This window comes from Oryx dammah, unplaced genomic scaffold (genome assembly GCF_014754425.2).
Source record: "Oryx dammah isolate SB20612 unplaced genomic scaffold, SCBI_Odam_1.1 HiC_scaffold_13, whole genome shotgun sequence".
Taxonomy (NCBI): Eukaryota; Metazoa; Chordata; class Mammalia; order Artiodactyla; family Bovidae; genus Oryx; species Oryx dammah.
The window spans coordinates 53,568,929-53,582,466 of NW_024070197.1; the positions used below are offsets into that span (position 1 = coordinate 53,568,929).

Sequence of the window (13,538 nt, forward strand, 5' to 3'; positions counted from 1 at the left end):
CCTGACCTGCATACAGATTTCTCAAGAGGCAGGTCAAGTGGTCTGGGATTCCCATCTCTTTCTGAATTTTCCAGTTTGTGGTGATCCACACAGTCAAAGGCTTTGGCGTAGTCAATAAAGCAGAAATAGATGTTTTTCTGGAACTCTCTTGCTTTTTTGATAATCCAACAGATGTTGGCAATTTGATCTCTGGTTCCTCTGCCTTTCTAAAACCAGCTTGAACATCTGGAAGTTCACAGTCCACATACTGTTGAAAAATGATTCTTAGGCAACACAGAAATGAATAGGCATGGCTCCGTGCCAGTAAAACTTTATTTACAAAACAGATGGCAGGCGGGGTTTGGCCTTGAAGGTTGTAGTTTGCCTACCTCTAGCAGAGCCTATCATCTAGACGGGCAGGGGTCCAACAAGGGTCTGTTATACGATGGGATGCTGGGGAGACCATTAAAATTAGGTCCAGAAGTCCACTTAAAGGTATAGAAGTATATTCTTGGTATATTATTATTCAAAAAATAAATCAGGCTACCAATTTCAATTTTTAAAAACATATCAATGTACATATTACCAATGTATATACTCAATGCAGAGGGAAAATAAACTCTACAGAAATCCACCAAAATGTTCAGAGTAGTTATCTCTGAGTGGTGGAATTTAGGTCTTCTTTTTTCTTTTTTCCCTACTGATTCTCCATATTTTAAAATTATCTGGAATAAATAGGTATTAATTTTGTAATACAGTAAAATGCTGCTACATATTTTTATAAAGATATCTAACCAGGTAGTCAGGTATCCAGGAGAGAAGGGGACGAGAGAGCATGAAATGGCTGGATGGCATCACCAACTCAGTGGATATGAGTTTGAGTAAACTCCAGGAAACAGTGGAGGCCAAGAAGGCCTAGCGTGCTGCAGTCCATGGGGTCACAAAGAGTTGGACACGACTGAACGACTGAACAACAACCTGTCTGGTATCCAGGCCAAATGACAAGCATGGCTTTCCCAAAGGAAGAAAGGGCGGGCGGGCAGTTTCCCGGGGGGAGGGGAATGTTGGTGGTGTGCCCATGCACCCCTGCCTGCTTGAGCCCATCCAGGCAAGTGCCCGGTCTGGGCAACTACAAACCCAAGCCCAATTCTGATTACAGCCTGCTCTCCCATGGCCACATGCCGCCCTGCCAAAGGAATAAGCCACAGGTCATGTACAAAGCTGGATGCAATACAGCAAATACAGGCCACGTCCTTCCCCAGGCTTCGCTCCCTCCTCTGTGGCAGACATGACTAACCTCTCCAGCTCTGTTTTCTGCTGAGCACAGAACTGGACCTCAGAATCCTTCTCAACACAATGTTCCAGGTAGCCACTACCACTCAGTAGAAATCAAACTCCCTATGAAGCCTGTTAGCTACTCTGCTGCTGCTGCTGCTGCTGCTGCTAAGTCACTTCAGTTGTGTCCGACTCTGTGCGACCCATAGATGGCAGCCCACCAGGCTCCCCCATCCCTGGGATTCTCCAGGCAAGAGTACTGGAGTGGGGTGCCCTTGCCTTCTAGACCCAGGCAATAGCCTTTCTGTGATAGTCAGCTGGGAACTCGGGCCTGTGTTTCAGCCTTAGCCATCTAGGGCCAATGCCAAGTTCGGATATGTTTAGAAACTAGCTAAAGAATCCTTCTCAGGAACCTCTTCAATATTGTGGCAATGCTGAGAAAAGCAGTATCAACAGTTATGATAACCATTAAATCAGTAACTAAGAGGAACAAAATTTCAGGGTAACCTGTGGATTGTGGTCATATAAGAGAAGACTGTCCAGCTTACCTTTTACTTTGGACACCGTGAATGAGCTGGAAGCCTTGTATTTGCTGTAAAAGGAAACATTAGATGAATGCAAAACAGAACTGCTTCTAAACATGCACCCTTGTTACTGTACTTAGTTTATTTCAGCCTCAATTTCATGTCTTCCTACTTGTTTCCCATCACCGTGAAAGCCCGTAGGACATTCCAGAGCAAGGTCTAGACTGAGAACATTCTAGAACAGAGCTCATTAACCTTCTTCGTGCCAAGGATCCCTCTAGAGGCCTGGTAAAGCCTTTGGACGCCTCCTCAGAACAATGCTTTTTAAATGCATATGATACATTTAAAAGATTAAAAGGAAGTCATGTATTATTAATATCATTATCAAAGTATGAAAACAAATTTGTGTTAGCCTAATGGCTGTGCATCTTTATTAATGCATTAAAACCAGAATCAAGAGGCAGGTTTTCTAACTTCTGTCACTGAGGGACCATGATGGCAGAGAATGTTTCAAGATGTCTCCAGCAAGCGGACTTCTAGCAGTGCTAGCTAGATGTGGGGCTAAATATCCATAAAGGAAGACAATACCACATTTCAATTAGAGGTCCGTGAAACTATAGCTTTCATCTGTTTTGTGTTCACAGACTCCCTGAATTCTAAGACATGAAGAGCCTCACTCTAGATGCAAAGCTGGCCACTGGAAGAGACCAGAAGTAGCTTCAGGACGGGCATCCTGGACAACACAGATCTGAACCCTCACCCAAGCCCACAGCTCCACCAGGCCTGAGGGTGAGCTTCACCAAGGCTGGTGTTGAGGTCACCCAATCGATCTCTGAATATTTTCTTGGTTTTTGTTTAAACTTCCTTGCTCTTTTTTGTTTTGTTTTGTTTACATAACCCCCAAATCCCCAGCTAAGACAAAACAAGGAATATTGCAACACTGCCTAAAGATGAAGAACAAGGCCTTTCCAAGCAGAATGACTCACATCGTTTCTGAAATGTTTTGAGTGGCCTCACTGTTTAGAATGGACATGGACATACCACCTTGTAACAACCACAGAAGCGTCTGCTGAGCACCTTCCTGCCACAGACCCTGGGGGAGGGGGGGTGCTGACACGGGTGCCTGACACGCTGCCCTATGGTGGGTTAGCTGGGTGTCAGCCTCAGGTCCTACCATGGCCCCCATTTAAATATCAGGGCACTGCCAGCCAGAAGGGATGAGGAAGCCAGCCCAGGTCACAGACGAGGAGGAGGCAGAGCCAGGTCCATTTGACCCCAGAGCCTGCAGTGGGTTCCACCATCTCCTGGTCACCTTATGCCTCAGATGCCATGGACAGATCAAGACATGGCCTCCTGCTGGTCTTCATGCCCCCTCCATCCCCCAAAAGTCAGGACGGCAAGGATGGTCTGCCTTGTGATCCATCCACATACCTTATGTGATGAGCATCTTGCAAACACAAGTAGGTATATTTAAAAAATGTAAAGCTTCATTCTCAGGGGCAGGGGGGTATGTAGGGAATGCCACTGAAGAATTAGCCTGCAAACTCAAAGATACTATCAGTCATTACTGAGGTGTCTGAAAAGGTCTCAGTGACAAGGAAGGGAAAAAAGCAGGATTCAGAACTCACGTCAGACTGCAAGACTGTATGCTTTTGAAGGTTGTGTACCGAGACTATCTCGAGCAAGTGGGAAAGAAGGGGTCAATATTTCCTTATTTGTTTTTCTATATCTTAATGGCTATATGTACATTTCATAATTAAGAGCAATCAGTATTAACTTTCAAATATGGAATAAACTTTCCTAAAAGCTACAAAACAAGCAAACATACAAAAAGCTCAACACATTAAACACACACAGAAACCCAGTGGAATAAAATATGCTAAATGGCCTATAGGGGTGATTTCTGAGTTATAGCACTGTCATCTTTATTATTTCCCACTTCTTTATATGGTCCAGAACTTCCCAAGGTTTCAACAATACTTTCACAATCAGAAAAGAAGTTTTTATGAGCCCTGATCACAGAACATTTACCTCAGAGACTGCACGCCATTTCTCTCTGACTTGACAAAAAAGGGAACCTTCCCATTCCTAGTGACGTCCACCAGGCCTCCCCTGTCGTCCAGGATCCCGTAGTGAATGGCGGCCCGGCAGATGCTGGATGCCTGAGGGCGGGGCCAGAATGTAAGTACATCTGAATTCACCTTTGTCAGCAATCATTTCCAAGAACACACAAGATGTTTGTCCTCAACCCACAAAAAGCCAAAAAGCCGGGCCAAGGCTCACCCCACTGCTGACTCGGACCTCACTCTATAACACGTCTTTGTTTCTGGAGTTGCTTATCTTTAAGAACTCATCTGCATTGCTTTACAAACTAAGAACAGTGACAAACAGCCCTTTCTCCCCCTCCAGTGGAGCATATTAACGCTGGGGCTAACATAGAGACTGGTTGGCTCAGGGGTCAGCCCCCATTCCCGAAAGTGGCTTCACAAATCTGTGACCCCAGAAATAGGCATGGATCAGCTCTACAAAGAGGGGGGTTTGATTACTGAGCAGAATGAAAATCTCTTCACCTGAAAACCAGCCACCTGCTTTTAACACAGAGACAGGAGTCCACGCTGGCCAGTTAAAGAAGCTCTGGCCATACTTACACTTTCATAAAAGAGAGTCCCAAAGATCTTTGCCCCACTGTGCAGGCAGCCTGCTGGGCACTGGTACCTGATGGGGAAGAAAGAAGATGATTTTCATAAGTTGAATGAAATACGTTGAGAAAACCTCGCCATGAAGTTATTGTTTTTATTCCCTTTCAGTAGCTATTATTACATATAGAAAAGTGTCAGTGATCTAGCATACACCGTTTGGGAGCAAGTCACAATTTACCCAAGCTGAAGTGTATGGACACATGGACACAATTACAGATTCAACTTGGCCTCTTTAAAGACCATCTTCATGTGCTTCAGATTCAAGTCAAATAGATGGACGTTTCTATGAACAGATGGACAAATGGCTTGTCCAGAAGAAAGACAAGTGGCTTCAAAGGCACCAAAAAAGTCCTCAGATACCAATCATCAAAGATGTGCAGACTAAAAAGTTCCAGGTGTCAAACTACAAGGGTGTTTTTATAGAATAAAATTCAATGATGGTGATCATGCTCACAAACAAATATCAATTTATCTTTCCAGAAAGCCTTGACAATTCATGTCCCTTAAACCATAAACAATGAAGAAAAACAACCTACAAACTGGGAGGAAACATTTGCAAATGAAGTGACCTGCGAGCAATTAATTTCCAAAATATATAAACTCATACAGCTTAATATAAAAAAAGAACAAATAATCCAATCAGAAAGCCCCCCAAATGAGCAGAAGATCTAAATAGACATTTCTCCAGAGAAGACAGCCAGATGGCCAACAGGAACATGAAAACATCCTCAATTTTGCTAATAGAAAAAATGTACATTAAAACCACAATGAAGTACCACCCATCACTAAAAAGTTTACAAATAACAAATGCTGCAGAGTTGTGGAGAAAAGGGAAGCCTCCTACACTCTTGGTGGGAATGCAAGTTTGTGCAGCCACTATGGAAAATAGGATGGCGGTTCCCTAAAAACTAAAAACAGAACTACCAAGTGATCCAGTAATCCCACTCCTGGGCATATATCCTGAAAAGATGAAAAATTCTAATTCAAAAAGATACAGGTACCCCAATGGTCATGCCAGCAATAGTCACAATATTCACATGGAAGTAACCTAAGGGTCCATCAACAGATAGATGGATAAAAAGATGGTACATATATACCATGGAATATTACTCAGCCATAAAACTAAAATAATTCCATTTGCAGCAACATGGATGGATCTAGAGATTATCATTCTAAGTGAAGTCAGAGAAAGACAAATATATCCTATCACTTATGTGTGGAATCTAAAAAAAGATACAAATGAACTTATTTATAAAACAGAAACAGACTCATAGACATAGAAAATTTAGGAATACAAAAGGGGAAAATTGGGGAAGGGCTAAATCAGGAGTTTGGGATTAATATATACACACTGTTGCTGCTGCTAAGTCACTTCAGTCGTGTTCAACTCTGTGCGACCCCATAGACGGCAGCCCACCAGGCTACCCCATCCCTGGGATTCTCCAGGCAAGAACACTGGAATGGGTTACCATTTCCTTCTCCAATATATACACACTACTATATATAAAATAGATAACCAACAAAGACCTACTGTATATTGTATATAGGGACTATATGCAGTATCTTATAGTAACCTATAATGGAAAAGAATCTGAAAAAGAATATATATATGTATAACAATCACTTTGCTATATACCTGAAACTAACACAACATTGTAAATTAATTATGCTTCAATTCAAAGAAACTTAAAAATTTTATATCCCTTGATTCTTGACTCTCCCAAGAAAAAAATCAGAAAGTCAGACCTCCATGTTATTCCAACTGTTTATAACTGGGAAAAACTGGAAGTAAGTCAGCAGGTGTCAAAGGAATAGCCAAATATATTTCTGTGTAGCCAAATGTCAGCGTATTATACGGCCACTAGAAATGAAGTTTTTGAGGAATAGTTATTTACTTTGGAAATCTTAAGTGAAACCAGTACCATACAAGATTGTACAATAGGATAGGCCTAATCAGAGCACAGAACAAAGGTTGGAAGGAACGACATCAAATTATTACTGACACTGACAAGATTCTAGGACACTTATTTTATTTGTACTTGTTTTGGTGGTTGTTTTCCTGAAGTACAATGAACAAGGATATCCTTTAAAGTCAGAAAAAACATCCCAGTGAATGTTATTCTTGCAAAAGTGCCATGCACAGAAAACTGATGTGCTAGGTGATGGGACAACATCCAGGAAGGGCACCGTGGGAGTGCAGGGGGTTGCACATGGGCTGAGCTCTATTTCTTGACAGGAGGCATCTAAGAGGCTTCATGTGCACAGACCCCTGCCTTCTTCGTGCTTGGGGAGGGCTCCATCTACCTCCAATCCTGAAACTCTTTTGATGCTGTCTGACAACGAAAGTTCTCCAAATCTTGTCATTTTTCCCACTGACTATTCAGGCATGATGCTCTTATTATGAGTCAGCAGTTCGGAAGACACGGCACTGCCACGGGGCAGCTCGGGAGCCTTCCGGGCATCTCAGACCCGGGAGTCTGCAGGGTGGAGACCCCTCTGGGACGACGTGCAGGGTGGGGGCAGATGGTTACTCCACCACCCTCGCTGCCACCTCTTGCTCATCTTACCACCAAACTGCCTGATTCTACTTTTGCAGTATTTGCTGGCCCATCACCAAGGCTGGTGGGACAACGTGTGAGCCCCTTGAACATCTGATCCCAGCTGCTCTCTGTCCCAGGACACTTCTGCCAAAGGCGAGTGGAGAGTTCTCCTGACAAACTTGACTCCACATCCCCATGGTGTAAAATAGGACCCTCTCTTTCAGGTAATACAATACAACTTCTCTTTTGAGTATGTGCTTTATTTTTTAAAATATAAATTTATTTATTTTAATTGGAGGCTAATTACTTTACAATATTGTATTGGTTTTGCCATACATCAACATGAATCTGCCACGGGTGTACATGTGTTCCCCATCCTGAACCCCTCTCTTACCTCTCTCCCCGTACCATCCCTCTGGGTCATCCCAGTGCACCAGCCCTGAGCATCCTGTATCCTGCATCAAACCTGGACTGGTGATTCATTTCATATATTATACATGCTTCAATGCCATTCTCCCAAATCATCCTACCCTCTCCCTCTCCCAGAGACCAAAAGAGTGTTCTGTACATCTGTGTCTCTTTGGCTGTCTTGTATACAGGGTTATCATTACCATCTTTCTAAATTCCATATATATGTGTTAGTATACTGTATTGGAAGGAGATCAACCCCGGGATTTCTTTGGAGGGAATGATGCTGAAGCTGAAACTCCAGTACTTTGGCCACCTCATGCAAAGAGTTGACTCATTGGAAAAGACTCTGATGCTGGGAGGGATTGGGGGCAGGAGGAGAAGGGGACAACAGAGGATGAGATGGCTGGATGGTATCACTGACTTGATAGACACGAGTCTGAGTGAACTCCGGAAGTTGGTGATGGACAGGGTGGCCTGGTGTGCTGCAATTCATGGGGTTGCAAAGAGTCGGACACGACTGAGCGACTGAACTGAACTGAACTGATACTGTATTGGTGTTTTTCTTTCTGGCTTACTTCACTCTGTATAATAGGCTCCAGTTTCATCCACCTCATTAGAACTGATTCAAATGTATTCTTTTTAATGGCTGAGTAATACTCCACTGTGTATATGTACCACAGTTTTCTTATCCATTCATCTGCTGATGGACATCTAGGTTGCTTCCATGTCCTGGCTATTTATAAACTGTGCTGCGATGAACATTGGGGTACACGTGTCTCTTTCAATTCTGCATTCCTATACACTAATAATGAGAAAATGAGAAAGAGAAATTAAGGAAACAATTCCATTCACCATTGCAACGAAAAGAATAAGATACTTAGGAATATATCTACCTAAAGAAACTAAAGACCTATATATAGAAAACTATAAAACACTGGTGAAAGAAATCAAAGAGGACACTAGTAGATGGAGAAATATACCATGTTCATGGATTGGAAGAATCAATATAGTGAAAATGAGTATACTACCCAAAGCAATCTATAGATTCAATGCAATCCCTATCAAGCTACCAATGGCATTTTTCACAGAGCTAGAACAAATAATTTCACAATTTGCATGGAAATACAAAAAACCTCGAATAGCCAAAGCAATCTTGAGAAAGAAGAATAGAACTGGAGGAATCAACCTGCCTGACTTCAGGCTCTACTACAAAGCCACAGTCATCAAGACAGTATGGAACTGGCACTAAGACAGAAATATAGATCAATGGAACAAAATAGAAAGCCCAGAGATAAATCCATGCACCTATGGACACCTTATCTTTGACAAAGGAGGCAAGAATATACAATGGAGAAAAGACAATCTCTTTAACAAATGGTGTTGGGAAAACTGGTCAACCACTTGTAAACGAATGAAACTAGAACACTTTCTAACACCATACACAAAAATAAACTCAGAATGGATTAAAGATCTAAACGTAAGACTAGAAACTATAAAACTCCTAGAGGAGAACATAGGCAAAACACTCTCCGACATAAATCACAGCAGGATCCTCTATGACCCACTTCCCAGAATATTGGAAATAAAAGCAAAAATAAACAAATGGGACCTAATTAAACTTAAAAGCTTCTGCACAAAAAAAGAAACTATAAGCAATGTGAAAAGACAGCCTTCAGAATGGGAGAAAATAATAGTAAATGAAGCAACTGACAAAGAACTAATCTCAAAAATATACAAGCAACTCCTGCAGCTCAATTCCAGAAAAATAAATGACCCAATCAAAAAACAGGCCAAAGAACTAAACAGATATTTCTTCAAAGAAGACATACAAATGACTAACAAACACTTGAAAAGATGCTCAACATCACTCATTATCAGAGAAATGCAAATCAAAAACACATGTTGAGGTACCATTTCATGCCACCCAGAATGGCTGTGATCCAAAAGTCTACAAGCAATAAATGCTGGAGAGGGTGTGGTGAAAAGGGACCCCTCTTACACTGTTGGTGGGAATGGAAACTAGTACAGCCACTATGGAGAACAGTGTGGAGATTCCTTAAAAAACTGGAAATAGAACTGCCTTGTGACCCAGCAATCCCACTACTGGGCATACACACCTAGCATGTGCTTTAAATAACATGATTCAGCTTTAGATGAACAGACACCAGGACCTATAGGAAGAAGAGCAAGGACCCCTCCACCCCTCCCCTCCACAGTTTTCCTGCCATGAACCTGAGGGTCTGCATGTGGCCGCTGCACCTGTTGGCCATTTGCTGCCAGAGGAGCAGCTCAGCGGCTATGTTGCCAAAACCAAGTTTGTTCTTCTTGGCAGATGTTTTTCAACATCCGAAATGGATGATACTAAGCAACTCCATTGGCTAGATTAATTCGTTCCACTCTGGGGGAGATGCTGGCTGCTCCTCGTCTGGTGGGGCCCTGGGGAAGCAGGCTGACTGGGACCCCACAGCAGCTGTGCTGGACCCGGCCATGGCCACACCTGCCCTAACACTGCTGCAGCCCAGAGCTCTGGCTCACTCTGGGACCCCTTCAGGCAGAGGGTGGAAAGGAGCACCCACCTGCACCAAAACATCATTCAGGGTCTCCCTGTCGATAGCACACCTGGCATTTCCACAGCAGATCAGACGACAGGCCACGAAGGGACCCCTGACCCAGAGCAGGTGTGTCTAAGGGCTGCAGGTGGTGGGAGAGGGAGGCCAGCCCTTACCTGTTGCACGTGGACCCTTTACACTTGTCCTTCATCTTGGTGTCACACTTGACAACTTGGGCTAGGAGAAAAATGCAGAAACACTTGTCACGGCAAGAAATGGGAGGATGAGTCTGAGAGCAGATGCCATCCCCACCCTGAGGAACTTTCTGGAATATCCTGGAATCCTTGTCATAACGAGAGCAGAAGTGTCACCCACTGGCTGCAGGCGCAGGGTAGAGGTTAGAATCCCAGCTCCTTTTTCCAGTAGCACTGTCACCTTGGACACTTACTTCCCCTCTCTGAGGTTCAAATCCCTTATTAATGGGGATGGGCACAGTGTCCACCTCCAGGAGTTTCTCTGAGCCTTGATGAGAAAGTGAACCAACCCTGGAAGGCAGCCTGGTACACTGAGTTCCCCTCAGCCTCACAGGGCCTGGAGGGTGAGCCTGGTGCAGCCCAGGAAGTGGGGACCCAGCCATTCTTCCCAGTGTCACCTCCCCTACAGCCAAGAGGACTTTGCCAAGTTTTCCTTTTGGTTTAGTTTATAGGGACATATCAGAATCTTGGAGTAGCGTTATAGTTTGACAGAAAGACATGTATTATTTTGTAATTTTACATTATCAAATAATAAAATAATAATGAAAGAGTTTGGAACCTCTGGACAGACAAGGACATCAGGGTATTTCCTGGTCACAGAGAGCTGCTGCTGCTGCTGCTGCTGCTGCTAAGTCGCTTCAGTCGTGTCCGACTCCGTGCGACCCCATAGACAGCAGCCCACCAGGCTCCCCTGTCCCTGGGATTCTCCAGGCAAGAGCACTGGAGTGGGTTGCCATTTCCTTCTCCAATGTATGAAAGTGAAAAGTGAAAGGGAAGTCGCTCAGTCGTATCTGACTCTTAGCGACCCCATGGACTGCAGCCTACCAGGCTCCTCCATCCATGAGATTTTCCAGGCAAGAGTACTGGAGTGGGGTGCCATTGCAGGTGGGAAGCCCAGGGGAGAGATAACTGAAGGCCCACGAGAACACTGGCTGGGTGGGGGGTGGCGGGAAGGCAACTGACGAAATAGCCAAGGCTTTCTGAGAAAGACGGGCGTGAGCTGGCCTCATGCTCAGACGAGTCCAGTTGTGTGCTGTGTGATGGTTTAGAGGGAAAACAGAGACACTGGCGGGCAGAGGAGCCATACCTGGTGCCGTGTCTGTAAGAAAATGCCCTCTAGAGCCCCCAAATTTCATAAAGGTGGAGCATACACAGGTGACCCGGGCCAGGGAGGGGGTAATCAGAGCCAAGCAAGGGAAGGCAGAGAGAAGCGAGCCCCAGGAGGGGAAGGGTCTTGGGAGACCAGAAGTGAGCGTGAGAACATGGCATCTGGGGACCTCCGAAAGTCTCTGGGGAAACAGCCAACTTTCCGCCGTAACGGAGCTGTTGGAGGCAACGCTGAGACCTCACAGTACAGCTGACACTGGGGACCCATGTGACTGTAAAGAATCTTCACAGCGACCTGACCGAGCTGCAGCCGCTCTGGCAAGGAGATGGCTGAGGAGGGACAGATGAGAACATCCAGCCCAGGTCTAGAATTCATAGACTAGCTCCTTAGTGACTGCTTCAGTTCTTCTCTGTCAAGAACACAATGCCTCTCCTAAAATATGGACACAGGAAATGCACACACCCGTGTTTCTAAACTAAAACAGTGCTAACAAGAGTCATCAGGGCTCTGACTTTACAGATGAGCACACGGAGTGTCAAAGAGGCAGGCCCGAGTCACAGGACCCGTGTGTGTGGTGGCCCTGGGAGCTGGGCCCCACGCTGCCTGCTCACTCATCCTTTGGGAGGTGGGCACCCCAACAGGAACCCGATCTCAGCCCTGGTCCTCTCTGAAAGGACAAGAGAAGGTCTAACCTTAAAATAACTGCGTAGGGGGATGGGGGGAAGGCCACCCAAGCACAGCTCCTGTAACGCTTCTTTTGAAATGACTTTAAAATATCATTTTTTAGAAACGTGTTTGGGTGGTGCTTTTGCAAGCTACACCCCACTCTGGTCCCCGCTGTTTGTCAACTTGGAGACCTCAACCCACTGGCTCCCCTACTCCGTCCACCCCAGAGAAAACTGCCCCCTCCAGAGGCGGCCCGGCAGGGCAGAGCCCCACTCACTCATGTAGTTCACGGGAGAGTCTTTCTTGGGCTTCGTGGGTTTGATCACCCTTGGGGTGATCCAGACGTGCTTCTCTTCAGGAATAGGGGCCACTTCCACCTCGTTCATGTCGTCCGTTTCAGGTTCCTGGCCGTGAGTCTCTTAATAGTGAAGGGGGGAGAGAAAAGCAGCATGCTGGGATATCCACAAAATGCCCTTGGGAAGAACTAAAAAAGCCAGCTGGAGACAAAACTCGTTTGAGGTTTGCTTTCAAAAAAGGTCATTTCAGCAGCAAAGAGAAAGTTCCACTTCAGGGCCAACTGGCCAGGTGGGATTCTCCCCATCAAGGGCGATGGATGGCTCTCTGCTCACTGTGCTTGAATTGGAACCCAAGAGCAGCTGGGCTGACCAGAGGTTAGAAGGCCCCTGCACCCACCCCTGGGTGGTCAGAATGATTTCTTGTCCCATCTCTGCCTACTCACCACTGCCCACCCACGGAAGCAGCTTCAGGAAGCCACCTCATCCTCTGACCCCAAACCACAGCTGTCTCCCTGAGGACCCTCTGCCCTGGGTTCTCACTGCAGGAGGGGTCTTCCTAGATACATGCCATCGGGGTGCAAGAATACCCGTCTCGATAGTCTTAGAACCATTGCCCTTTACCGCCCACACCTTCTGCTCCCTTCCCCACACCCAAAGGTCAAGATCACTTAACCTTTCTCTGCACTCAAGTTCTGAAACCCAGTACATCACCCAGAAAGAGCCAAAGACCCAACTCTTGGTTAAAAAAACTTAGTTCACTGGCTCCCAACCTTTTCCCCACCCAAATATGGTTATTTCTCCAAACATGACTGCCACCTTCATGTTTCAAAACATTCTAATTCACCAAAGAAATTGCATTTATTAAGCATCAGTTCTCATTATGAAAGTCACCATGATCTGTAATCAGGCCACTTGGATACCAAGCCTTCAGATCAGATCAGTCACTCAGTCATGTGTGACTCTTTGTGACCCCATGAATCGCAGCATGCCAGGCCTCCCTGTCCATCACCATCTCCCGGAGGTCACTCAAACTCACGTCCATCGAGTTGGTGATGCCATCCAGCCATCTCATCCTCTGTCGTCCCCTTCTCCTCCTGCCCCCAATCCCTCCCAGCATCAGGGTCTTTTCCAATGAGTCAACCCTTCACATGAGGTGGCCAAAGCACTGGAGTTTCAGCTTCAGCATCATTCCTTCCAAAGAACACCCAGGGCTGATCTCCTTTAGAATGGACTGGTT

At 45.3% G+C, this 13,538-nt stretch overlaps 1 protein-coding gene across 1 annotated transcript in view; it reads right to left on the bottom strand.

The window, feature by feature from the left end:
- CRISPLD2 (cysteine rich secretory protein LCCL domain containing 2) overlaps positions 1–13,538 on the bottom strand; it is a 69,673-nt gene that overhangs the window by 25,128 nt on the left and 31,007 nt on the right. The window contains exons 7-11 of the mRNA XM_040253967.1: positions 12,283–12,423; positions 10,154–10,214; positions 4,427–4,493; positions 3,810–3,940; positions 1,803–1,846 (exon numbers count right to left, since the gene is read on the bottom strand). Of these exons, the coding sequence (XP_040109901.1) occupies positions 1,803–1,846; positions 3,810–3,940; positions 4,427–4,493; positions 10,154–10,214; positions 12,283–12,423 (444 nt within the window). The remainder of the gene's footprint in view (positions 1–1,802; positions 1,847–3,809; positions 3,941–4,426; positions 4,494–10,153; positions 10,215–12,282; positions 12,424–13,538) is intronic.